Source organism: Gymnoscopelus braueri (assembly GCF_963280865.1).
Source record: "Gymnoscopelus braueri genome assembly, chromosome: 15".
NCBI lineage: Eukaryota > Metazoa > Chordata > Actinopteri > Myctophiformes > Myctophidae > Gymnoscopelus > Gymnoscopelus braueri.
In genome coordinates, this window is record NC_137620.1 from 30051111 (window position 1) to 30075764 (window position 24654).

Genomic DNA, 24654 nt, shown 5'->3' on the forward strand with positions numbered 1-24654 from the left:
GACAATAGCCTGGTTCCAGACTGGACTTCTCTCCCTCCGAAGTTGTGAGGGACCACAGAGATTCCAGATATTAGGGGAAAATATTGTAGATCTACAAGCGGATTACCCTGTTACGGTCGCTTGTTTGGGGTGCCAGCCGGCTTTTCAACCGACAAATTTTAGAGTGAATACCATAACAAGGGTAACGACCCACCGCAAGGATACACATTTGGAAACGCCATGCAACCTGCATGTACCACACAACATGAACCCATAAATTACACACCACACAGTCACAAAGAGGAAAAGACCCAATTCAACACTCAATTTCAATGCAATTCACATTAAAGAAAACCACGAAGTCCTTGTTTAAATCAAAAAATACCTCATTAGGATTTATTCATTCCTCAAGTCATAGTTCAGATCCACTTCCCAGCTCGAAAGTCCCCACAGTTAATAGTTCAGTTAATCCAAAAAAACCCAAAATAAATGCTGCTTAGGAAACCGATCCACGGCCAAAATAAACAAAAATAACCCCCTTCAAAACTCCTCCAACCTCCGTGCTCCGCCTGTTAATAGGCTCCAAAGAAACGTTACACTCCAGAAACCAGGCTCCCCTTTACCTTGCGTGGAATCACGGATTAACGGCCGGTCCTGATCCGCCGCTGCTGTCGCCTCGCCGACGTCCCCTTTGTTTGTTTGTTCCGTTGGTTGTTTGGTGCTTTTCCGCGGATCCGACGGAGGTCCTCCCGACGCAAACTGTAACTCGCGCGGCGCACGGACGCTAAAGCCACTTAAAACCTATGGCTATAGTAAACACAAACCGAACGGTCTCAGCCTCTTCGGTTGTGAAACCTTACACAAAACAAACACACAGACAGTCACGGAGGCAGCGGGGTGATTTTCCTGGAGTGCACTTCAAAGGGAGCGGGGTGTAGAACGTGCGGAGACAGAAGGAAGGTGATAGGCTGACCGGTTTTGTGAATGGGGAGTGGAACTAGTGAATGAACGTGACGTGAAAATAAAACTCAGGGGGCGGACCGCCACAGCTTGTAGATCGGCAATCTTTTTGGCAAAGAGATTTGGTGTTGAGGGAAAAAGAGGAGGTGGGCCTGGTATAGACCACTGGGCGACTCAGTCTGTATAGGTTTTAAGTGGTTACCCCTCACTGGATTTGAAGGTAGCACATTCATGTCAAACTTTGAGAAGACTAAGTGTAACTGATGTGTAAAATGACCGCAGCACCTGATTGTTGCGGTTTTCTGGTCCGTAAATGTCAAAGTCTGCTGACATTTTGTTTTTGATTCTATAAGAACTGCAATATCCCACGTCGTGTTCCGTGCAGTGTTTGTTTCATTTCTGTCTTTATCGATTTCTCTTTCGTCCAGTTCTTTGTGTTTCTTTTTCTCCTTTTCTTTTCTTTACTGGAGACAGTTTTAGCCAATAACCGTGAATTGAATATTAAAATTGATATTGGAAAGTAATCTTACATGGTGTTTTCTGAGGAGTAAAGTTGTTGTTTTCTGTTCGCTATGAGGAGAGTATGTCACTGGCAGACCAGTGGTGTGAAGAACTGTTGTTATTTAATCAATATCAGTAATTGTGTAAAAACGTTATTTTAACCATCTCAGTCAATAAAGATTACGTGACTAGACTGCTCTCTAGTCACTGCTTCAGCAGATTTCTTTTGCAGATGGAACTGTCAAATGTTTGTGCAGATTTTTTATTTCACTATCATCATCCTGTTGCACTATTTCTTTGATGTGGAATCTTATTGATTTTAAGTCAGAGTCAATACTTTTTTTCTCCCCTTTTGAGTAACTTTAAGGACATTGACCCAGACTGTCTGTCCACTGACCTGACCTGGATTGTTGCTGTTAATGGGCGACTAGAAGATTTGTTTACTCCCCTACATGTTCTGACATGACCTTCCCATTGTACCACAAGTATTGGCACTGTCGGGCAGAAACAATAGCCAATCTACAAGAAAATGTGTCTTTGAGAAAATGTGTCTTTGTGTGAATAATGAAAGAGACTGAATTGTTGTGAGTCAGTGTTCTGACAAGCAGTATGACAGACAAAGCGACCCCAAAGAGGTCTGATTTGCAATTCAGCATCATTAAACAGATGTCATTTTCATAGAGGGGCGAAGGGAGATTAGTCAGATATTAGCACAACAAGCACATTAAGCAAAACCCCCAATAGCGATTACATTATAGGGTTACTCCCAACCGAGAGTGTCTTTTCCTGTGATTATAGATGCTACCGCCTAGGGATGCAATAGGTAGACTATGAGGTAGATAGATAGATAGACAGCTTTATTGTCATTCAACAATACATAAAATGCATAATTGAGAGAAATTCCGTTCCACTGGTTTACTATAATCTAAAATCTAAAACTACTCCTAGTTAAAAGAAACTAAAATACAACAATACTAAAATCCCCATTTCCCACCAATAAAATCACAGTCAGTTCATAATGAGACAGAAATATTGCACAGCAAGGAGTCCTCAGCAGCATATAGGAGAAAGGATAGAGGATATTGCACTTATAGGGGACTATTAAACTTTTTTAGAGTACACACTTTGGTTCTGCTGGCAGAACCAAAGTACCAAAGTATGAAAATAAAAAATGCACTCATGGGGAATGATGAGAAATTGCTGTGCAAAGCCCCCATCCCATGCCGATTATAAATGGGTCTGTCTCTTTTGTCTTTTATGAACGCCCACACTGCAGGTTGGATTGGGCTGAAACTCTGTAGCAGCGTGTTATGATTCAAGGAAGGTCATGGGCAACTTTTTTAAATGGTTCATACTTTATTATTTAACATTTAAGAATGTATTTATTTATTTATGCGCCTAACGCTTTTATTTATTTCAATAAAAAAGGGTTGAATAGGGAAGGAACAAACGTGCAATCCAATCTCGTTCATCTCCTTAGTAGCCAATTAGTTTTACCCCTTTGTTTTCTCCCAATTTAGTCGTTATGCCAATTAAATCCTTCCTACACATTTATGTATTGCCAATTTGCCATTGTACTGTACAGGCTCCCCTTCCAGTGAGGAGCCCCATCGGGAGGACGTAGTTCCTCCATCCTATGCCTGCCTTTCAACATTGACAGGGCCTGGCTTCTCTCTCCCCCAAACATGTCCAATTGTGTTAGTATAGACCAGTGTTTCTCAACCTTTTTTGGGCCAGTCCCTTACCGCCCCCCGCACCCAATTAAAATGTAAACTTTATTTTTGTATTGTGTATTGTGTATTGACATGCCTGTGACAGGAATGTCAGGCGCCTGACATCCTTGCCACATAGTCCTGTGAGAGGGGTCTGATGTTACAGGCATGTGACATGATACTGACCTAGCCTTGGATCAAGACTATCATAGATGTATTTTATTGATTTTTACATTTGCGTATCTATGATCGTCTTGGTCTTTACCCCCCCAATTGTCACTGGACATCCGCCCGTAAAGTCTGTATTTCTCAGAACATGTACAAATGCAAAATATAAGGTGCTTACCCGGTAGCCCAGATGTTAACTCGGCATTTGGAATCTTTGTGCACTGTAGTAGTCCGTATTTTTCAATAGATATGTTTTTTAAACCCGTCTGTGCCTGAACACCATTTTTGTCTCCGCCAGGCCGAAAGGCATGGCGAGAGAGTATGTTTTTCCCCCTGTCCGTCCGTCCGTCCGTGTGTCCTGTCCGTGTGTTACCAGCTATTCTCCGGCACCGTTGGCCCGGTCGCTGCGAAACTGTGCACACCCACTCCCTGGATGCCAATTCAGAACCTCTGCCCCACATTTCTCACATGGGCCTGTCATAGCGCCACCAGGAGGCCGATTCGTGCAAAACCTCTTTTTTCCCATTACACCTACAGCTTTTAACCAAACGTCATGCAAATCGGTACACAGTATCTCTATAGTCATGTGATCAACCCGGATCTGTCCAATTTCCCATATTGCATCCTCATTGGCTAAGGTTGGCTTCCAAAATTTGCAGGATCGGTCCGTTTAGAATAGTGGTCTAAAGGTTGGACTCTCGGCGCAAAGGTTCCATGTTCAAATCCCGGTCGTCCCATACTTCAAAGTTGCAGTACTTTGAAGTTTTCAAAGCCAAAATACAAAAAGGCAAATCAAAACCACAAAGAGACATGTGAAGGGATTGGCTGCGAGATGGTGTAATGGTCTAGAGGTCGGACTCTCAGCACCAAGGTTCCATGTTCAAATCCAAGTTGTTCCATATTTCAAAGTTGTAGAACTTTGAAATTTTCAAGGCCAAAATACAAAAAGGCAAATCAAAACCACAAAGAGACATGAGAAGGGAGTGGCTGCGAGATGGTGTAATGGTCTAGAGGTCGGACTCTCAGCACAGAGGATCCATGTTCAAATCCCAGTCTTCCCATACTTCAAAGTTATAGTACTTTGACATTTTCAAGGCCAAAAAGAAAGTCAAAACCACCAAGAGACATGGGAAGGGAGCGGCTAAGAGACGGGCTAGTGGTCTAAAGGTTGGACTCTCAGCACAGGAGTTGCATGTTCGAATCCGGTCGTCCCATACTTCAAAGTTGTAGTACTTTGAAGTTTTCAAAGCCAAAATACAAAAAAGCAAGTGAAAACCACAAAGAGACATGAGGAGGGAGTGACTGACAGATGGTGTAGTGGTCTAGAGGTCGGACTCTCAGCACCAAGGTTCCATGTTCAAATCCAAGTTGTTCCATACTTTAAAGTTGTAGAACTTTGAAATTTTCAAGGCCAAAATACAAAAAGGCAAATCAAAACCACAAAGAGACATGTGAAGGGAGTGGCTGCGAGATGGTGTAATGGTCTAAAGGTCGGACTCTCAGCACAGAGGATCCATGTTCAAATCCCAGTCTACCCATACTTCAAAGTTGTAGTACTTTGATATTTTCAAGGTCAAAAAGAAAGTCAAAACCACAAAGAGACATGTGAAGGGAGTGGCTGAGAGACGGGCTAGTGGTCTAAAGGTTGGACTCTCAGCACAGAACTTCCATGTTCGAATCCCAGTTGTCCCATACTTCAAAGTTGTAAAACTTTGAAATTTTCAAGGCCAGAATAAAAAAAGCAAGTCAAAATCACAAAGAGACACCTGCCGAGGGCCCAAAGGTGCAGTGGTGTGGTGGTGTGCTTGATCGGTTGCCCCTGCTACAGACAGTTCGCAGGTTCAAGTCCCATGCCATCAACGTATTGGAGGACCATCGGGGGGACTTCGTCCCTCCCCTGTTTCCTGATAGTTAAAGGTGGGGTGTTATGTCTGAAAGAACCCTGCCCAGCTAAAGTTTTACAGAAGGACACTCCAACTCATTCAGTGCTATCGAGGTCCCCCACGTGCGTGGCTCAAACCATGTGATCCCCAAAAAACGCACTGCTGAGCTTCTACGGAAGGGGTCAAGGGGTGTAATCAGCCCAATGCGTTCACAAGACCTAAAGTTTCTTTCTGTAAAACCTTAGCTGGGCAGAGTTCTTTCAGATATAACACCCCACCTTTAACTATCAGGAAACAGGGGAGGGACGCGGTCCCCCCGATGGTCCTCCAGTACATTGATGGCATGGGACTTAAACCTACGAACTGTCTGTAGCAGAGGCAACCGATCAAGCACACCACACCACTGCGCCAACGCACCTTTGGGCCCTCAGTAGGTGTCTCTTTGTGCTTTTGACTTGCTTTTTTGTATTTTGGCCTTGAAAATTTCAAAGTACTACAACTTCGAAGTATGGGGTGACTGGGATTTGAACAAGAAACCTCTGTGCTGAGAGTACGACCATTAGACCACTACCCCATCTCTCAGCCACTCCCTACGCATGTCTCTTCGTGCATTTGACTTGCTTTTTGACCTTGAAAATTTCAAACTACTACAACTTGGAAGTATGGGACGACTGGGATTTGAACATGGAACGTGTGTGCTGGGAGTCCAACCTTTAGACCACTACCCCATCTCTCAGCCACTCCCTTCACATGTCTCTTCATGGTTTTGACTTGCTTTTTTGTATTTTGGCCTTGAAAATGTCAAAGTACTACAACCTTGAGGTATGGGACGACTGGGATTTGAACATGGAACCTCTGTGCTGAGAGTCTGATCACTATCCCACTACACCATCTCTCACTGACTCACAGCAGATGTCTCTTAGTACTCTTGAAGTGTTTATATGTCAGCCTTCAGTTAGTACGTTGAAAAGCAATGAACCATAGAATGACTGGGATTCGAACATGGTATCTCCATGCCGAGAGTCTGAACTTTAGACCGCTACACCATCTCTCAGCCACTCCCATCATATGTCTCTTCGTACTCTTGCAGTGTTTGTATATCAGCCTTCAGTTAGTAAAGTTGAAAAGCAATGAACCATAGAATGACTGGGACTTGAACATGGCATCTCCATGCTGAGAGTCTGATCTTTAGACCGCTACACCATCTCTCAGCCCCTCCCATCGCATGTCTCTGCGAAACTGTGCACACCCACTTCCTGGATGCCAATTCAGAACCTCTGCCCCACATTTTTCACATGGGCCTGTCATAGCGCCACTAGGAGGCCGATTCGTGCAAGCCCATATTTTCCCATTACACCTACAGCTTTTAACCAAACGTCATGCAAATCGGTACACAGTATCTCTATAGTCATGTGATCAACGATCAACCCGGATCTGTCCGATTTCCCATATTGCATCCTCATTGGCTAAGGTTGGCTTCCAAAGTTTGCAGGATTGGTCCGTTTTGAACAAACTGCCTCAAATCATGAACGCAGCTTGGTTCGTGCAGAGATGTGTGAAGGGAGTGGCTGAGAGATGGGGTAGTGGTCTGAAGGTCGGACTCTCAGCACAAAGGTTCCATGTCCAAATCCCAGTCGTCCCATACTTCAAAGTTGTAGTACTTTGACATTTTCAAGGCCAAAATACAAAAAGGCACGTCAAAAGCACAAAGAGACATGTGAAGGGAGTGGCTGAGAGATGGTGTAGTGGTCTGAAGGTCAGACTCTCAGCACAGAGGTTCCATGTTCAAATCCTGGTCGTCCCATACTTAAAAGTTGTAGTACTTTGAAGTTTTCAAGGCCAAAATACAAAAAAGCAAGTCAAAAGCATGAAGAGACACCTGCTGAGGGCCCAAGGGTGCGTTGGCGCAGTGCTGTGGTGTGCTTGATCGGTTGCCTCTGCTACAGACAGTTCGCAGGTTCAAGTCCCATGCCATCAACGTACTGGAGGACCATCGGGGGGACCGCGTCCCTCCCCTGTTTCCTGATAGTTAAAGGTGGGGGGTTATGTCTGAAAGATCTCTGCCCAAAAAAGACCAAAAAATAAATAAAAAAATCACCCCAAAACACGGTCACCCCGATTTTGTTTGCGGATTTTGTTTGCGAAAAAATCTAAAATTATATTTAAAAAAAAAAAATCTAAACTTTTTTTTCATTTTTTTTTTTCAAGAAAATTCGGGGGCCCCGTTTCAATTGAAATGGGTGAAACATAGGAAAGGCCGCCCCTGCGGAGACCTGTGCTCCGAGGAGCACTTTTTCTAGTTTCCCCCTAATTTATTTCCTGTTTACATTGAGTGTAATACCGGCTTTCACCTGATACGATCACTACCACCCATTGAGGAATTAAAACACATATCTATTGAAAGATTCCGGCTAATGTCGAGTTACTGTAACATCCGTGGCTACAGGGTCAGCACTTTATATGTCTTTTTTGTACATGTACAGAGAAGTACGGGCTTCCCGCGCGGATGTCCAGTTAGGGGGGTAGAGACCAAGACTATCTTAGATACGAAAGTAAAAGTCAGACTTGATAAAATACATCTAATACTGACCATGATACTGACATCTTCAGTATCATGTCAGTATCATGGTCAGTATCATGTCAGCATCATGGATAGTATCCTCCTGAAATCTTTCAAAGACAGATGTTAACACTGTTAAAATATCATGAGGGGGTCGGGGTGGTAATGACATGGCATGCTTATCTTTGGAACAACTAGCCTACTGAGGAGCATTGATGTCTCAAGGCTGTTCTGAAGACCATAAGGAATAGTGGCTTAAAGCTGAATTAAGTTCAGCTACAATGAAGCCTGATAAAGCCTGATAAAGTGAAAGCTGTCACACAAACACCAAGTCCTACCAATGTTGAGGAGCTGCTTGACCTCTCGAACATGCTGCATCAAATCACTGGCCTCTTAAGAGCGAGAGTGAGTGGGTATACTATGGAGTGACGCACAAAAACGAGCATTTAACATGCAAAGCCATGGTCATGTCAGCCCCTGCACTTGCATATCATGATGCCAATCAGAAAACTGTCAATAGCGCCACGCCGCCAGTATCTATGGTTTAGGAATGAACAACATCGTTGCAGGAACAGTGTTAAAGCTGGCATTCTGCTCCTGCATGCTGTCTGACTCAGAGAGGAAATACTCCCACATGGAAAAAGAGTGCTCGGCAGGCGTGTGGGCATGTAAATGCTTCGTTCACTATGTGCAAGGGCATGGACACTAGTTTCCATCTGCAAACATACCACAAACCACTGGTGCCCCTCATGAACACACACAGTATGACATGGACAAAGCCCCTCCAAGGTGCCAAAGGCTCCTCTTGCACCTTTTAGGATTCCATGTAGTAGCTGAGCATGTCTCTGGGAAACAGCTGGTTGTCACGGATACCCTCTCCACAAGTACAAGGGCAGGATTGAGAAATCCATGCCCTCTGCTTTTCATACCCCCTCTCTGGTCATTCATTTGTATTGCCGGTGGGGATATGTTTTATCCCTGCTTGACTTAACTTAAAAATAAATGTAAGTTAACCACATTAATTGGCATCCTCATTTTGGGCAAATTCTCAAAGGTTTTCACAATCTTTCAAGATTTGTCCATATTTTCATAAATTCTTCTGAAATGTCCTAAATCTAAAATAGCAAATATAGCAGATCTATAAGCTCACAACACATCGCGGTGCAATGCGTCTTGAGCTTGTAGATCGTCTATCTTCTCTATTTGTTGTATGAGAACGACACACCCGTCTTTTTTTTCTTCTTTTTTTTTCACAAATCAAAGCTTGAGCATTAGGTAGAGTCAGTAGTAGCTAATGCATCTGTCTCATCACAAAACCGTGCAGCTAAATGATGGAGCTGTAGATGATCACAGGCTTCATCATGAATGGATGGCCACCGGAGAGAACACTGCTTCCTTCTCTGCATGGATAGAGCACACATCTCTGAGACTGATGTGCCAGTGCAGGTTCATCCTTCCTGCTGCACTAAGAAACAGCTGCCTGACAAGGGGCTGACTTAAAGTTATTGGGAACTATTAACACTTGTAGTTTTGTTACATACTGTTAAGAATAGATCGTATTTATTGTGTTATTAAGGGAGAACGTATTAACATATTATCACATTATGTTCCATTTGTCCACAGAGTTAAATTAACACTGAGAATTTTACACTGTAAATTGGGGTCCCAATGATCAAAACTTTTGGGGTTCATTTGGAGAAACAGTGCCTTATTGCAATCATGTGACCAGTTGTGTGGCTGCCTGAGAAATCATGGACTAGTTACCAGACCGTATATATCTTTTAACTATTTAAAGTAATCTTTTAACTATTTAAAGTAATCTTTTAACTATTTAAAGTCAGCTGAGAGCAACAGCCAACGTTGGCCCTGCATGTGGCCCTGTCCATGGTGCTGACTGCTTCAGTCACTTCTTCCCAGTAAGCAATACAAAGTATACAGTATATACTTTGTCCCTTTCCCTGTAACGTCTTCAGATTATGTGGATTTTGTTTGCTATATCATTAGGCCTGGGTGGCGCCTATTTTATTTATTGCTTTCATACCATCCTGACATTTCACCGAGGTATACGGCATATGATGGCATTTGTGTTAAAAAAAATAAAAAAGGGAAAGCTGAGCTGCTGGGCATATAAGTCATTGTAGCATGTATGACATTGTAGCCTACATTGGTGTGTAATATGCAATTAGCCTACTTAGACTAGCCTTTTTATAATTATGGACCATAGAATAATAGATAGGAAATGCCCTTCTTACATAGCCCTGCTGGAGGACTTGATGACAATTGTTTCTGCGGTGGATAACTACACATCAGTCAGCTGAACAGAGATGATAGTAGTGGCAGTGGATAGTATTAGTGGTAGTGGTAGACTGGCAGTTGAATAAAATCCTGTGGCTAATAAACTACTTTTTGCAGTTGGAAGAAGTAATCTCAAGGTAAAGCTATAAATCATGTGGCAATATTTTCATGATTTCACGTGCACTACAATACATCACCTCAACACAGCATCTACTTATCAGCTTAATAGAAATAGAATTGTCTGTATTTTTCACTGTATTGAAAGTCATACCTTCGGGATCTCTAAGTAATGTATCCTAGTATACCATAATATGTTGACACCACCAAAGCCTAGCTATCAGTGTCTTGTGATTTAAAATAAGACAAAATACATAGTTCACGATAAGCCTGCTTTATACAGTACAGTATTGGTGCCTACTCGGTTCACATTGCATACCACTGGAAATGGAAACACATCCCATGTGTGATCTACAGTACTGTACCTCAGACAAACTTTTACTTACACATCAAAGCAGTACGTGTTAATTGTTATAAATATTACAAGACAAAGCAGATCCTTGAAAAAAAGAAAAACACAGCATGTCCTTGATGTCTTTTTCACAGATCTGTACATTCATTGTATCTTCATGTGTATTTAATAACAATCCGCAACATCTAAAGTAGAAATAGAGAACAGTATTTACAAACGAGAAAATAAAAGGATGGTTAGGACACGGTTATTACCATGTTTCATTTATATATATATATATATATATATATATATATATATATATATATATATATATATATATATATATATATATATAATATATATATATAATGAGACAAAAGTAAATATCAAAAGTCAAGGTACAATAAGGACTAAATAAGATAATAACAAATAGAATTATATATTTTCAATCTCCATGGGCAGGGCAGACCCCTATGTTCTCTCACGCTGTGAGGCAGAAGGCATAACAGTCTTCAGCAATTGAAGAGGGTTCATAAAACATTAGCTATGCTTCAGGTTCTCTATTTTAAAAAATAAATACAATTTGAGTCCCAGCCAAAAGGGCCAAGCAGTCACAGGATGTTCTTTTTTTCATTTATTTTTCAAAAGAAAAAGAAAACTCATCACGAATTTCATTGTTTTCTGTGCTTTGAATTATTTATGAAGCATCCAATACTGTAAGGTTTTCCTCACAGTAATTTTATATGAACTGTAAATAAGGAGAATAGAAGCATGGTGAGATGCTGTTGATGTGGTCAATGCTAAGCTATTAGCTATACCAAGCAAGCAAACCCCAGTGAGTGGGGGGGGGATGATGCTGGAGAAATTATTCACTCTTGGCGTCAAAACCGCTAATGAGCGCTCAAAAGTATTTACAAAGCATTCGAACAGCCTGCGACGTCTTGTCTGCTGTGCTCCATTCGTCATGCCTAATGTTCTGTAAACGGATTACTGAAGCTTCAGAGTCATTATGGAAGTGTAAGACTGGATTACGTTTTTTTTCCCCGTCCCCCTAAATTTCCTATAATACTGAAAACCCTGTCATACATAAAGATAATATAGGACTAACGCTGTGATAAACACAAAGGTAGTATTGGCAGTGACTGTGACAGTGCTCATAAGTGAAAACTCGTCCTTCTTTTATCACCCCGCCCCCGCCTCACACTATGAAATGAAGTCACAGAAGCATATTGTGTTTTATTAGGGGTGGCCTGGGTTAGCTGTGAAAGTACGTGGCTCTAGAGGCGATGACTCAGTTCGAGGCGGGCACATCCTCCACCCAGTTCACCTGGGGCTGTAGCGCTGACATAAGGCCATGTAATGACTCTTGAGTAAAGCCACTGGATTTCGTTGCTGTCGGGCAGAAACCGTGTATCTCCATATTTCAACGCATGTTTTTCTTTTTGTAAATTAATGCCCTACTTCGTCTTACTATAGTGCCTACAGAAGTGGCAAAAATAGCAGTTCTACAAGCTCAAAGCGCTTCACGATGTGACGCGTTTTGTGCTTGTAGATCTGCAATTTTTGCTACTTTTGAATTTGAATCCTGAATAGTAACAGTTTTGAACATATGAGGTTTCCACCCGCAGCAACGATTTATTTTCCCTATCTGTTGTTTTCATGTTGCTTGGTGACTGCAGAGCCACATCTTTAGAAAACACACACTCACGCACGCAGATGGCATACTTAAGGCGGATTGTTTGTGTGTGAAGTGGCTCCTGTAATAAACCTGTTTCACAGCAGCAATAAATAGGTCATGGTTGTGGTTGTGTGTAAGTCCATGTGTGGCAGCATGGACTGCTCCTGTACAGTTAACTTCATGCTGCCTGGCATACAGAAACATCTGAATGAAACACCTGTAAATTAACGCTATTACCTTCAGCTCCATTTACTTAAAAAAAAAAGAATAATAATCAAAATGGCGTTTTAAGGATACAGAGGGGGAAGAGGCCCCCAAGAGAGCCCAATTTATGCTGAAGATTAAAATTTGATGCAGTGGGCTGGGATTTGACTGGATAAAACCCACTGAGCAAGCCTCGAAACTACTTTAACACCGCCCTGTCATCCCGGGGACTATAAAATATGTATTTGGGGCAAACAGAGATCCTCCCCGGTACACAGAGGATGTTTCGTTTAATCTTTTACACTTGGAAAATGTCAACTGCGCTGACTGTCAATACAAATAATATTGTAAATAATTATAGTCATTAAGAGAATGTGAAACCTACTTAGGCTATTGTTGATGATCAATGCATGTAAAAAAAAAAAGAGAAATACAGAAAATCTCATTGCTCTCATGAAACCGTTTTGTTTATAAAGATAAAACATTCATAAAAATTGCTATGGCCAGTGGACAATAACCACAGACAGGAACTCCCACACAACACTATCCAAAACACCCACAAGCAGCCAGCATCAGATCAAAAGGAGAGCATGCACTTGGTGTGCAATGATTGAAATATTAAAAAATGAAGCATCTGAATACTGAAATTATGTTTGTATAGCAACCTGTTGAATGAGTATCCAAATATTTGGGGCCAGCCCTAACATACAATACACACAATATAAGGTGTTTTAGTATTGTTACCGTTTTGGTTGTTTGCCTATCCTTAATATAAATCACTATTTCAAATAATACATTTATTTGTTTGAATAGTATTTTTTAAGGCAATGACATAGATGACAAAACTAAATTTAAGTTAAAATTGTGTTTAAGGGATAGTTGTGGGTGGTGGTGAAAAAAAGGTTATTCGGGAGCCCTGCCACTGAGGTGAACAGTTGGATAGTGATGATGGTGATGAGGTCACTGTGGCATGCCTCGTCTTCTCAGATCCAACGTGTGGAGGCCTTCCTCCCGGCCGAGCGCATGCTGAGTCCCTACTTTATGGGCTGTCTCGGTGGCAGTGATGTCAATCTGGGCATACTTGGAGGAACTTCTCCCTGTTGTTAAAAAAATACAATATGGCTCCATTAACATTGTTCGTTCGTTGGTTCTCTTCCTGCACTGCCTGCAAAATGTTATCGCAGCACAATCACAGCCACCCGTCTCTCTGACATGAATATCACTTGCTGTGTTACTGTGTCTGCAAGCTATGACCTTGCTTGAGTTCAGGGGAATTCGCGTGGTGCAGCAGGGGTAAAGTAGCCTAACTATCCACCACTGAGCAATCAAGAGGTTTAGAATCCACGTGGTGCATCCGGCTGGGCCAGTCGACCAGGCGGGAGGGTGATATTTGTCGCTGCCCTCGTGACTCTCAAAGTGTGCTGCGTTCACCCTAGCAGTCACTGTTGCAGAGTCCCTATTGAATTGTAGCTCAACATGCTCAGCGACATCATCAAGTGTGTCCATGTGTGGGAGCAATGAGCGAGAAAAATATAAAGGCTTGGGTTAAAAATAGCAGGACTGACAGCAAGAATGAGTTTTTCCCATTGTGTGGAGAAAGAAAGGGAGAGGAAATGGTGAAACAAAAACAAGTGATTGATTGATGCGTCAGTGGAGGGCTGAGAAAAGTTGAAGTCCCTCAACATTGAGTGGCATCATGTGACCGCAAGCATTACGGCTGTCAGTATCTGTCAGTGGGGCCGTGGTGTTGAGCGGGAGGTAGTTGAGCCAATAGGGTACAATAGCAGTGGCAACACAGAAATGTGTAAAAAGGGAGTAACCCACAACCTTCCATAACCTGGAACTTTCCAGAACCCGAAAGGTTCTGCAATGTTTTTTTGTTTATGTTTCCATTATAACCAGAACCACCCCTGAAATGGGAGGCATGTCCTAAAAAAAAGAGAGAGAAGCCGATCTACAAGCTCAGAACGTGTCACATTGCAAAGCACAGTGAGCTTGTAGATCTGCTATTTTCACAATTTTAGAAAAGAGTTTACGTTAAGTATACGTTCTTAGTTCTGGGTTCCCAGAACGTAGGGTTAGTACTACCTCCTGAGCAGGGCAATTTTTTTTTTCTGAGAACCTTATCTGAAACAGAGCCGTATATGGAAACATCCAGAAGCTGTGAAATATGTTGCACAGTATGGCACTGTTCGCTTAGTTCTTGTAGTCGAACTACTGTATGAACAGACCCCAATGGCTGATCCCATTAGAGTGAGTGAATTCACAGCTGTGACGCAAATGCCCTCTGACCCCCTTGATGTGGCACCCTTCTTCCTGCTTGACAGATAAATGACGCTACATGCAGTGAGATAAACTGTATCACAGACATTAGATATTAACTTCTCCCAAGTCGAGGCTCAAGCTGTCCTCTTATTCCTGAGTATAATGACGCTATTAGCTGACTTCTCTGTCAATTACGTCCTGCTGTTGCGTATCTGATGACAAGGACCCAGCTGCTTCGAGAGACAAGAGCAAATCAGACGTCATTTAGGGACAATTCCCTTAACTCTTGATTAAGGAAAATAGAATTATGGGTTGTAACGGACCAAGGGCCTCTTTCAAGGGATGATGTGAGTAGATCATATAAAAATCTGCTAAATGTACCTTTAACCAGATGAACCCTAGCATCCCTATTCTGGGCATGTCATAAATAATAGGCAAACATTTGGCTAAAATAGGCAAACATTTGGCGAAAATGGCATATCTACAAGTTCACAACAATTCACAATACAATATGTTGGGAGATCGGCTACTTTTGGCAAAGCGATAAGGTGAAAAAAGGAGGGGAGAAAGTACAGACCCCTGGGGGACCCCTGTCAATGAAGAATAATAGGGTTTGAGTGTCATCACTGGTGACAGGAGATCAGACATGCACATACTTGCAAGGCCAGAAGTGTTCTTACTCTGTGGAGGAAGATGTGTACCACCAGGCCCCCTGATCCCAGGGCTGGTCTCCTGCAGCTCCAACTCCATGTAGTTGAGCTCCTTCTTGGACGTGGGACTGATGGGGATGTTCACATAGGTCACACCGTCACCACCACCACGAGGCCTGTCGGGAAATGGCATCTCTGGTGGGAACACAAACACTGGCCCTGCCAAAGCAGGAGTAACAAAATGTAAATCAGAGTGACATGACTCTCCTGTACATACGTTATGTGACAGAGGTTTCTTTAATCATGGTGTAGATGGAACAGTTCAGCAAGAGAAGCTTAATCCTTGTATTTTCAAATCAGCAAATGCTTGACAAAACAAATAGTAGTCTAACGCCACCATCACAAAAAAATCTGTCCCATCAATGTGGCAAATCCATTGCAAGGATCCAGTGGTGCAAACCAAATTGGGATAATCAGATTTGTTACACAAAATCTTCTTATTCATGTGTAAAATCCTATTTTACAACTAGGGATTATCGCAATGATGACCTATAGCATCATAAGGGGAGGCATGTGGCTCAGGAGGTAGAGCAGCCGTCTAGGAATTGGAAGGTCCTCGGTTCAATCCCCACTATACAGGCTTAAAGTTGAAGTGTCCTTGAGTAAGTTTACTAATAAAATGTCTAAACGTGATTGAAATAAAAGTTACTATTTGGAAAACTAGCAAGAAAATTTGAAGTTAGAAAACATTTGGCTTACAACATCTATTTTTATTCATATTATAATTTTGTGCAGCACTCACACAACAGCTTAAATATAATGCAAAATACATTCAGCGCAAAGAAGAGCTGAATGTAATTTGTGCAACTTTCATACATTTTTCACAAAAATGGGGCTGTGATATCTGACATGACTGAGTCGAAATCCATTGTCTCGCTGACAAGATACAAGTTCAATGGAGCGTTCCATTATGGCTGAAACGCACAAATAAACTGAGTAAATGGTGCTGTCATGAAACTGTGAAGAATAAAAGGCACGAAATAAAACTGCAAATGGAAAGCAATCTCAATCCATCTTAGCAGGTGAGCTTTTCCTATCAAACGTACAAATAGCACACAGGGTACTGCTCATAGCGCCCTGTCTGTGTGCCGAGTCCTAACTCATAGAAGGTGTATGATCATGGCAACAGGAAGTCCACAAAACAGCTTTACCTGTCATGAAACTAAAGCATCAAGAAGCAATCACACAGTGTACAGTATATACAGGTATGTATGCTTAACTCAGGCATAACTTGGGCGCCGTCTGACCGAACGACCTCAAACTTTCCGTATGTGTCCCAGATGACCCGGGGATGTCTGGCGCTGAGTAGGAATTCAATCGGACCAACAGTTTACCAGAACCCCAAAAACATGGATATCTGTATCTGTCCGTCTGTGGAGGACGCACCGAACCTCTGTGTGTTTGGCGGTGTAGGTAGCATCAGCTTCCCTGATTGGTCAACGCGACCCACATTGGCTTCACGGATTGGCCCAGATTACGTTTGTGCCACTATGCCAATATGCGTGTACAATGGAACGCCATTCGCGTATGCTCAAGTACACCTCAAAAACTATAAGAGTGAGGACTTAGATCACAGGCTAGAGGAACTGGACTGGTCTGACGTCCTAACAGCACACAGGTAGACGAATCTTGGCTTGGTTTCAAAACCAAATTAATTCAAATTTTGGACAGTGTGGCTCCCATGAAAACCATCAGGGTCAAAACCCACTCGGTTCCATGGATGAATTCGGACATCCTTACTGCCATGAAAGTCAGAAACAAAAAGTGTTCTGAGTTTCATAAAGGTAGGATCAAACTCGCCAAATGTTTTAACAAGGGTCTCGAATCCCACGTAGCTAAACTTGAAAAAGAAAAAAACAAGCTAAGAAACAAGGTTAATGGCATGCTCCTATTAGCAGAAAAAAGCTTCCTCGATGACAAAATTGAGGAAAATCAAAGCAAACCACGAGAGCTTTGGAAGCTATTCAACAACCTACTAGGCTGCAGCAAGAAATTGAAAACCAGGTTTACAAACATAAGCCTCAAGGTGAATGACACTCTCACCACATCCAAACATGAAGTGAGTAAAATCCTCAACATATTCTTCACGACCATAACCTCAGATTTGGTTGAAAAACTACCCCCTCACTCTGGGTGCTATGGTGAAGAGTATGTTAACTCATTTTACGAAAAACAGGGTGTATGCAAAGATGATTTTAAACTCTCCCCTGTGAAAACAGAAGGTGTTTAAAAAATTGAGTGCTCTTCATCAACACAGAGCCACAGGCCTCGACAATATCCCCGCCAAATTTCTAAAAGACTCAGCCGCCTCCATTGCTCCAATCATTACCCACATAATAAACCTCTCCATCATACAGGGACGGGTCCCTAACGATTTCAAAAAAGCAAGGGTGACCCCTCTGTACAAAAAAGGAAACAAATTAGACCCTGGCAACTACCGCCCTATTTCTATTCTTAGCTCCATCTCGAAAGTCATGGAAAAAATAGTCTATGAACAGGTCGATAAGTATCTTGCCGAGAAAAATCTAATCTACAAATTCCAATCTGGTTTCAGAACAAACCACTCCACTGACACATGCCTTCTCTATTTGAACGACTCTATCAAACAAGATGTCGACAAGGGCAAATATTGCGGCATGGTCATGTTGGACCTCCAGAAGGCCTTTGACACCGTTAATCACCCAATTATGATCAATAAGCTCAAAGCAATAGGTTTTGATGATACGTCAGTGAACTGGATGAGATCCTACCTGGAAGGGAGGGAGCAAGTGGTGGAAGTAAACGGCACCCAGTCCCCCCCCCCTCCCTGTGACTTGTGGTGTTCCTCAAGGAAGTATACTAGGACCTTTACTGTTCCTGATATATGTGAATGATTTGTCATCAGCCTGCGACTGCAAACTGTTCCTGTTCGCAGATGACTCGGCCCTGCTAGTCTCGGACAGGGACAGGCTGCAGGTTGAGAAAACTCTCAGCTCTGAACTCAACAAGATCTGCATCTGGCTCTCTGACAACAAACTTTCACTACACCTGGGTAAAACTGAATCCATCCTCTTTGGGTCCAGTCCTAACCTTAGTAAGGCAGAGAGTTTCACGATCAAAGTGGGTGATGATGTCATCAAAAGAAAGGATGAAATTACCTACCTGGGCTCCATCTTGGAGGCAAACCTCTCTGATAACAAAAACGCAGAAAAAGTGATCAAAAATGTCAACCAAACAACACGCTATTTGTGGAGGATTGATCGTCTAGTCAGTAAGAATACTCTGAAAATTCTTGCAGGGGCCCTCATTCAAGGTCATTATGATTATGCATGCACTTCATGGTATCACAACACCTCCAAGGCCTTAAAAACAAGGCTCCAAACATCCCAAAACAAACTTGGCCTCAATCACAAAAAACATCTAACCCCTGCTCATTTTGCTAGGATTGGATGGCTTAGGGTTGAGGACAGAGTACAGCAACTTGCTATGGGCCTGGTCTTCAAGATACACCACAACATTGGGATCCCCCTGTATTTGTCAAAATACTTCCAAAATGTTAATGAAGTCCATGAACATAACACCAGAGGCAGCTCCACAAATCATGTTCAACCCAGATTTGGCTCAACTAAGGGAATGAACTCGTTCTCATGCTATTCATCAAAAATGTGGAATGCCCTACCAAAAGGAGTAAAGGAGTGTAAAACCCTACTCACTTTCAAAACTGTCCTAAAGATACACCTTCAGGAGGCTGCAATTCGAAAATGGCCCCTGTCTAAGTCTTAACCTACCCCCCCCTACCCCCCCCCCCCTCTTTCATTTTCCTCTTTTGTATATATATTTTTTCTCTCTTCATACCAGTAACCTGAAAGCTGATTGTATGACATTCTGTATAGTAGTGTGTATATCTGTCTGTCTCATCATGATTTGTGTGCATGGGGTTCTCATCTTAAACAAGCTGCGTGCTTAACTGAGTCTTCCAGTTTAGTAGACCTTGTATTGTGAATTTTGTACTTCCATGTACTGTGATTCTCATGTCTTACTAAATAAAAGTACATCAATCAATCAATCAATCAAACCAACAATATGACGTCAGCAGTTTCTGACAACACCAGGTATCTCTGCATCTCCATATTTAGTCCATTGGTCGTGTAGTAGTGGGTACCGCACTGGGTACTTTGAGAACTTTTACAACGGGTACTGACAAGTACAAGGAGTATTGCATAACCAGGTGGGGCATGCATTCCCAACTTGCATCGTTCCCCGATGCAAGTTGGTTCCAGAGTAGTGTGTTTGTGCACACTCAAACACACTATGTGCACTGCGCACAATCCTGCTGTACCCATGTGTTTCATTGGTTTGTGTACTCAGTTCACATATGCGTCTGTTTTCTACTGTTGTTCTGCATTTGTTCTTTTGTGTTGACATGGTTTCATGAATCGCTTGGGGATTTGTTTGTCTCACCCACACAGTATAAAATGAAGTCTCTTGTTTTACAGCTTCTGATTTCTACGTGCATGCTAATCCAGCATGGTAGAACCAATATCTATCAGTCCTGGCCCAGCTCTCAGCTCTGCCAGTGTTCCAGTTACACTGTGGCGTTCAGGGGGTGGTTAACTAAAACTACAAAATAACTAAAACTAGAATTGGAAAAAAACTAAAACATTTTAGTTAAAGTTGTACAATGCAGATTCACAAATAACGATTTTTAGCAACCTCTGCTGGTCACTACCGTCACTGCATACAATTTCCGTAGTCCTCGATTACCCAGAATTTCATTTGTTTTCACCGGAAGCCGGAAGCGTTTCTAAAAGCGTTCTTTTAATTGTTTTATACTATCTGCGGATCGTTTCTCTTAGCCAGTGGAGCATTAGTTACCATGAGCTGTGCTTTCTTTTTCTGTTCTTTTTCGATCTTCCAATCCTACATTCTCTTAAAATCAGCGTGAGGTTCCTTTTTGTTATTAGCGCGGTAGTTCCTGGCCAAACAGGAAACTGTTCCGGTAGTTCCTGGCCAAACAGGAAACCAGTGCATTTCCGCCTCCGTTTTCCGGCCAGATGACGTCATTTTCCCGGGAAAGTCCCCCCCGACATCGCTCAATAGAAAATATATAAATAAAAGGCTTCCGGGGGTGAAATTCATGGAGTGGGTGTTGTGAAACTTTTGCCACTCACAAAAGATATACAATTTAACTTTAGTTTTGTTGAAAAGGTTACCTAGTATTACATTAACTGAAATAAAAATGAAAATGAGGCTGTACAAAAAAAACTATAACTAACTGCAACTGTATTTTGGGTTTACGAAGCAAACTAAAATCATAGAGAAAAGAGTCTCAGAGTCCTTAGTTTTAGTCTTTGTCAAAAAAACGTGTTCTGAGCTTGTAGATCTGCTGTATTTGCTAATTGCTATATTTTCTGACTTTGTTAAACATTTTCCCTGACAAATCCATATAAAAAGAAAAAAAACTAATACCATACAAAAAACTAATCCTTTTCAAAAAAAGAAAATTGAAATTGAAAACAAAAACTCGAATGGAAATAAAAATAAAAACTATAGGAAAATGGAAAATGCTTAACTATAATAACCTTGAGGTACAATGGACGGTGTCAAAGTCAAAGCCATTATTTTTCATGAGCTGCTGAATGTGTCCACAGTAAGGGCGCGCTCCCACCGCACTTTTATTTTACCTCTGGGGCAGAATCTGCCAATGCTTTGTCAATGCAAATGCGTGGATTCCTGGTCTATTTTTTCCAAGAATCCACGCATTTGCATTGACAAAGCATTGGCAGATTCTGCCCCAGAGGTAAAATAAAAGTGCGGTGGGAGCGCGCCCTAAGGGCACGGTCACACCGCACTTTTATTCTACCTATGAGGCGGATTCTGCCAATGAATTTCAATGGGAATGGAGCGGTTTGCTGCCATTTGCAGATTTCTTTAAAAAAAGCTCTATTCCCATTGAAATGTATTGTCAGAATCCGCCCTCATAGGTAGAATAAAAGTGTGGTGTGACCGTGCCCTAATACTCCTTTCTACACTTAAATGTACAGTTTTGGAAGAACGAAATCTGCATATAACAGCAATACCCAATGGTCATTACCTACTGTAGGAGGAAATGGGCCTGTGGCACTTCAACTTCAACTAAAACATAAATTGTAGTCCTTTTTATTATTCAACAGCATCAGTCTGAATCACTAACGCCAGGTTTTCAAAATCGCTGCCTTGACATTGTTATTTGGCAGTATATTAATAAGACAGCAAGGAGTTCTTCATTACAGCGGTTATGTTTCAAGGTCGGTTTATCTTCTGCCTATAGCCCTGGGCTGTCACAGCTAGGAACAGAAACACAGTAACAAGGCTATCTCTGGGACAGCATTGTTATTGTAGGCATACTTCTATAAAACAGCATGATATAAATAAAAAAGCACATCCTCACATGAAAGGGCTCGTGCCTGGACCGTACAACAGAGAACGTTCTTTAGAATAGGACACGATAGATTCTAAGATCTCAAACTCTGATACATGAGCGATTTTTTTTAACGCCCCCTGCATCTGTGCCTGATGTCATTTTGCAGTTTTGACCATTGCTAGCCTACAGTATGTCGGAAAACATGCCATGCCCCTTGGGTCCCCCAGTAAAATCACTTGGAAGCCATTAGATACTGGCACTCAGTGTTAGTGGGTGCAGCCCCTGGCAGCGTCTGGGAGAGGCTTGGTGCCTAATTGATCAGACGTCAACCAACAGTGGCAGTGGTCGCTAATGGGTGCCATTATGACAATGTCGTTAAGACAATGTCAGGGCGATGATCCCAGCTGGGAAATAACTAAACCCATTTTGGGCAGAATGCACTCTTCTGTGTGTGTGTGTGTGTGTGTGTGTGTGTGTGTGTGTGTGTGTGTGTGTGTGTGTGTGTGTGTGTGTGTGTGTGTGTGTGTGTGTGTGTGTGTGTGTGTGTGTGTGTGTGTGTGTGTGTGTGTGTGTGTCACTGCACTAGACCATGTGGCTCTGGCAGTCACCTCAAAACTCATCAAAAGGAGAAGTAGAAGTCATCATCGGCTATGATGGACTACCATATAATAGGAAAGTGTGTGTGTGTGCTTCAAAGGGACAATATACAACATTCAGCCACCAGATGTCACACTTTTACAACATCGGTGTTGCAAAGGTTCGCTATTTCTCCCTCACATCTTTGAACATAAATTTAGTAATGCGATGTATACCTTCCGAGAATATATTTAGAGTAACAAATGCCATTCCCAATGAAAACACATGGACAATGGTGGCCGTCAGCTTATAGTTTACAGAAAATTATGAAAATGATAAAAAAATAATTTGGGGCAAAGCAACACTTTTATCCAAGCTCAGTGGATGTATTATCATTATTATTTGTTTTCATGAAAAGTTTGTGTATACCCTTTAATTATCAGCTACATCAGATGGCATTACATATCATACAGGATATTCGTTGTAATCATCTCTAGGTGTAGCAGCTTCACTACAACACCTTTCTGCGTCATACACCATTACAATGGCACACCTCGCGATTCTCTATCAATCTGATTCATCATCCTGGAATTTCATATGCTCAGTTTGGAAAGACAATCATGTGCAACAAGGTGCATGTAATATGCATGTTGATATGAAATGATGACACATCCACATAAAACATGTTCCATAGAGCGGGCACTGGATATTATGCACTGTAACGTTTTTAGTTGTATCAGGAGCAAACTAGGGTGCCCACTTGGACAGATGACTTGCCTTTTAACACATTCCACGCCAGAGTTTAATCTCATAATGTACTCACCAGTGCCAGCGTTTTATTGTTGTTTTTTTGTTTTATTCACGTCGCCACAGACCTCGTTAAATCCCTTTAGATCTAGCATAAAACTGTTTGTAAACACAGCGGCGATCCGACTGCGTCGCCCAGTGAAATCCCCTTCAAAAACCCAGCTGCCATCTTGTAGTTACAACGGTTTATGTTAAACAGCGATCAGCGATGAGAAAAACTACAAACGAGAAAACGGCGTTTAAGTGTCCGCTTTAGAATGGAGGCCGATGGGATCGGCAAAACCGGATCCCGGATAATTCCGTTTCCGGTGGTGCTACAATGAAATGTGTCGTATCGAAAGTGAAAAAAAGTGCAATGTGAACTTTAAAAAAAAAAAAGAAAACACCACTTCCCGTAGGTCTACGCGATTGGCACGTGGCGGCTTTAAATAGGTTCGCGTAGATCTACGCGATTGGCAGTCAATGTGTTAAAGAGAGAAGATTTAATGTGTTTCTGAACTTCCTGCATTAAGTAGTATGCCATGAAAATCTTCAAGAGACTGGTTCTGCAGCTCCTGAAGCCCCTGTTGAGTGACTCACAGGACCCCTTGCAGTTTGCTTATTAAGGCCGCTCATAATTCCGACATCCCATAATAATGCTCCACAGAGCCTACACACACGGAGAGGTCACGCATGTTCTTTAACTTCTCCAGCACCTTCAACACCATCCATCCAACCACGCCGGCTAGCAGAGAAGTTGACCATGGCCTGGTGGACTGGATAACGGACTACATCACCTGTACACCTCAGTACGTCAGACTGCAGTGTCCTGCAGTCTGACGTACTAGAATGGTGGGCTGGTGAGCAACACCGATGCTCCTGAAGGAACTTGCTGTCACCTTTCCTGTTCACCCTCTACACCTCCAACTTCCGCTTCAACTCGAGTACGTGCCACCTACAGAAGTTCTCTGACAACTCCTCCATTGTCAACGAGGAGGAGTACAGAGCCCTGGAGGAGAGCTTCATAGGGTGGTGTGACAACATCCATGCGATGCCAAGATGTTTTAGATACATTTACTAAATGCTCAGAGGCCATTTTGCCTTTCTGAAATGTCAGGATGTCATTGTGTTGAAAGGGGCCACTACCGTAGCCTGGCTCCAGCCCCTGAATCTCTAGTCACGCCCATTCTGGAGTGAAATTAAATGAAAATTCAGTGTCAGGCTGACACTACCACAGTGAAAGTACTCACCTTCACTCTCGTGAAAATGTCTCTGCTGTCCACAGGTACCCATTGGCTCATACTTGATTTTGTCTTCTGTCTGGAAGATAGACAGCAAAGGATTGTTGATTATATAACATGCTGTGCTGGCAAACTCAAACGTTTTAAATATTTCACCAGTAGGTTTGAAAGACATCGTTTCATCAGCAGTTCAATGGGCATGTTAAAACATATCTTTTTTTAAGGGAGAGCCAAGTATTTGGAGTTTACAAAAACTCAGCGCCTTCAGTCAGCTTCAGCCAAATATCCTGTCTGCTGAGTTTC

At 42.3% G+C, this 24654-nt stretch overlaps 1 protein-coding gene across 1 annotated transcript in view; it reads right to left on the bottom strand.

Annotated features, from left to right (window-relative positions):
- Positions 1-13278: 13278 nt before the first annotated feature.
- Positions 13279-24654, bottom strand: part of LOC308101477 (protein Dok-7-like) — a 41432-nt gene continuing 30056 nt past the window's right edge. The window contains exons 10-12 of the mRNA XM_080450894.1: positions 24361-24430; positions 15337-15525; positions 13279-13488 (exon numbers count right to left, since the gene is read on the bottom strand). Coding sequence (XP_080307020.1) covers positions 13352-13488; positions 15337-15525; positions 24361-24430 — 396 coding nt within the window. The 3' untranslated portion in view covers positions 13279-13351. The remainder of the gene's footprint in view (positions 13489-15336; positions 15526-24360; positions 24431-24654) is intronic.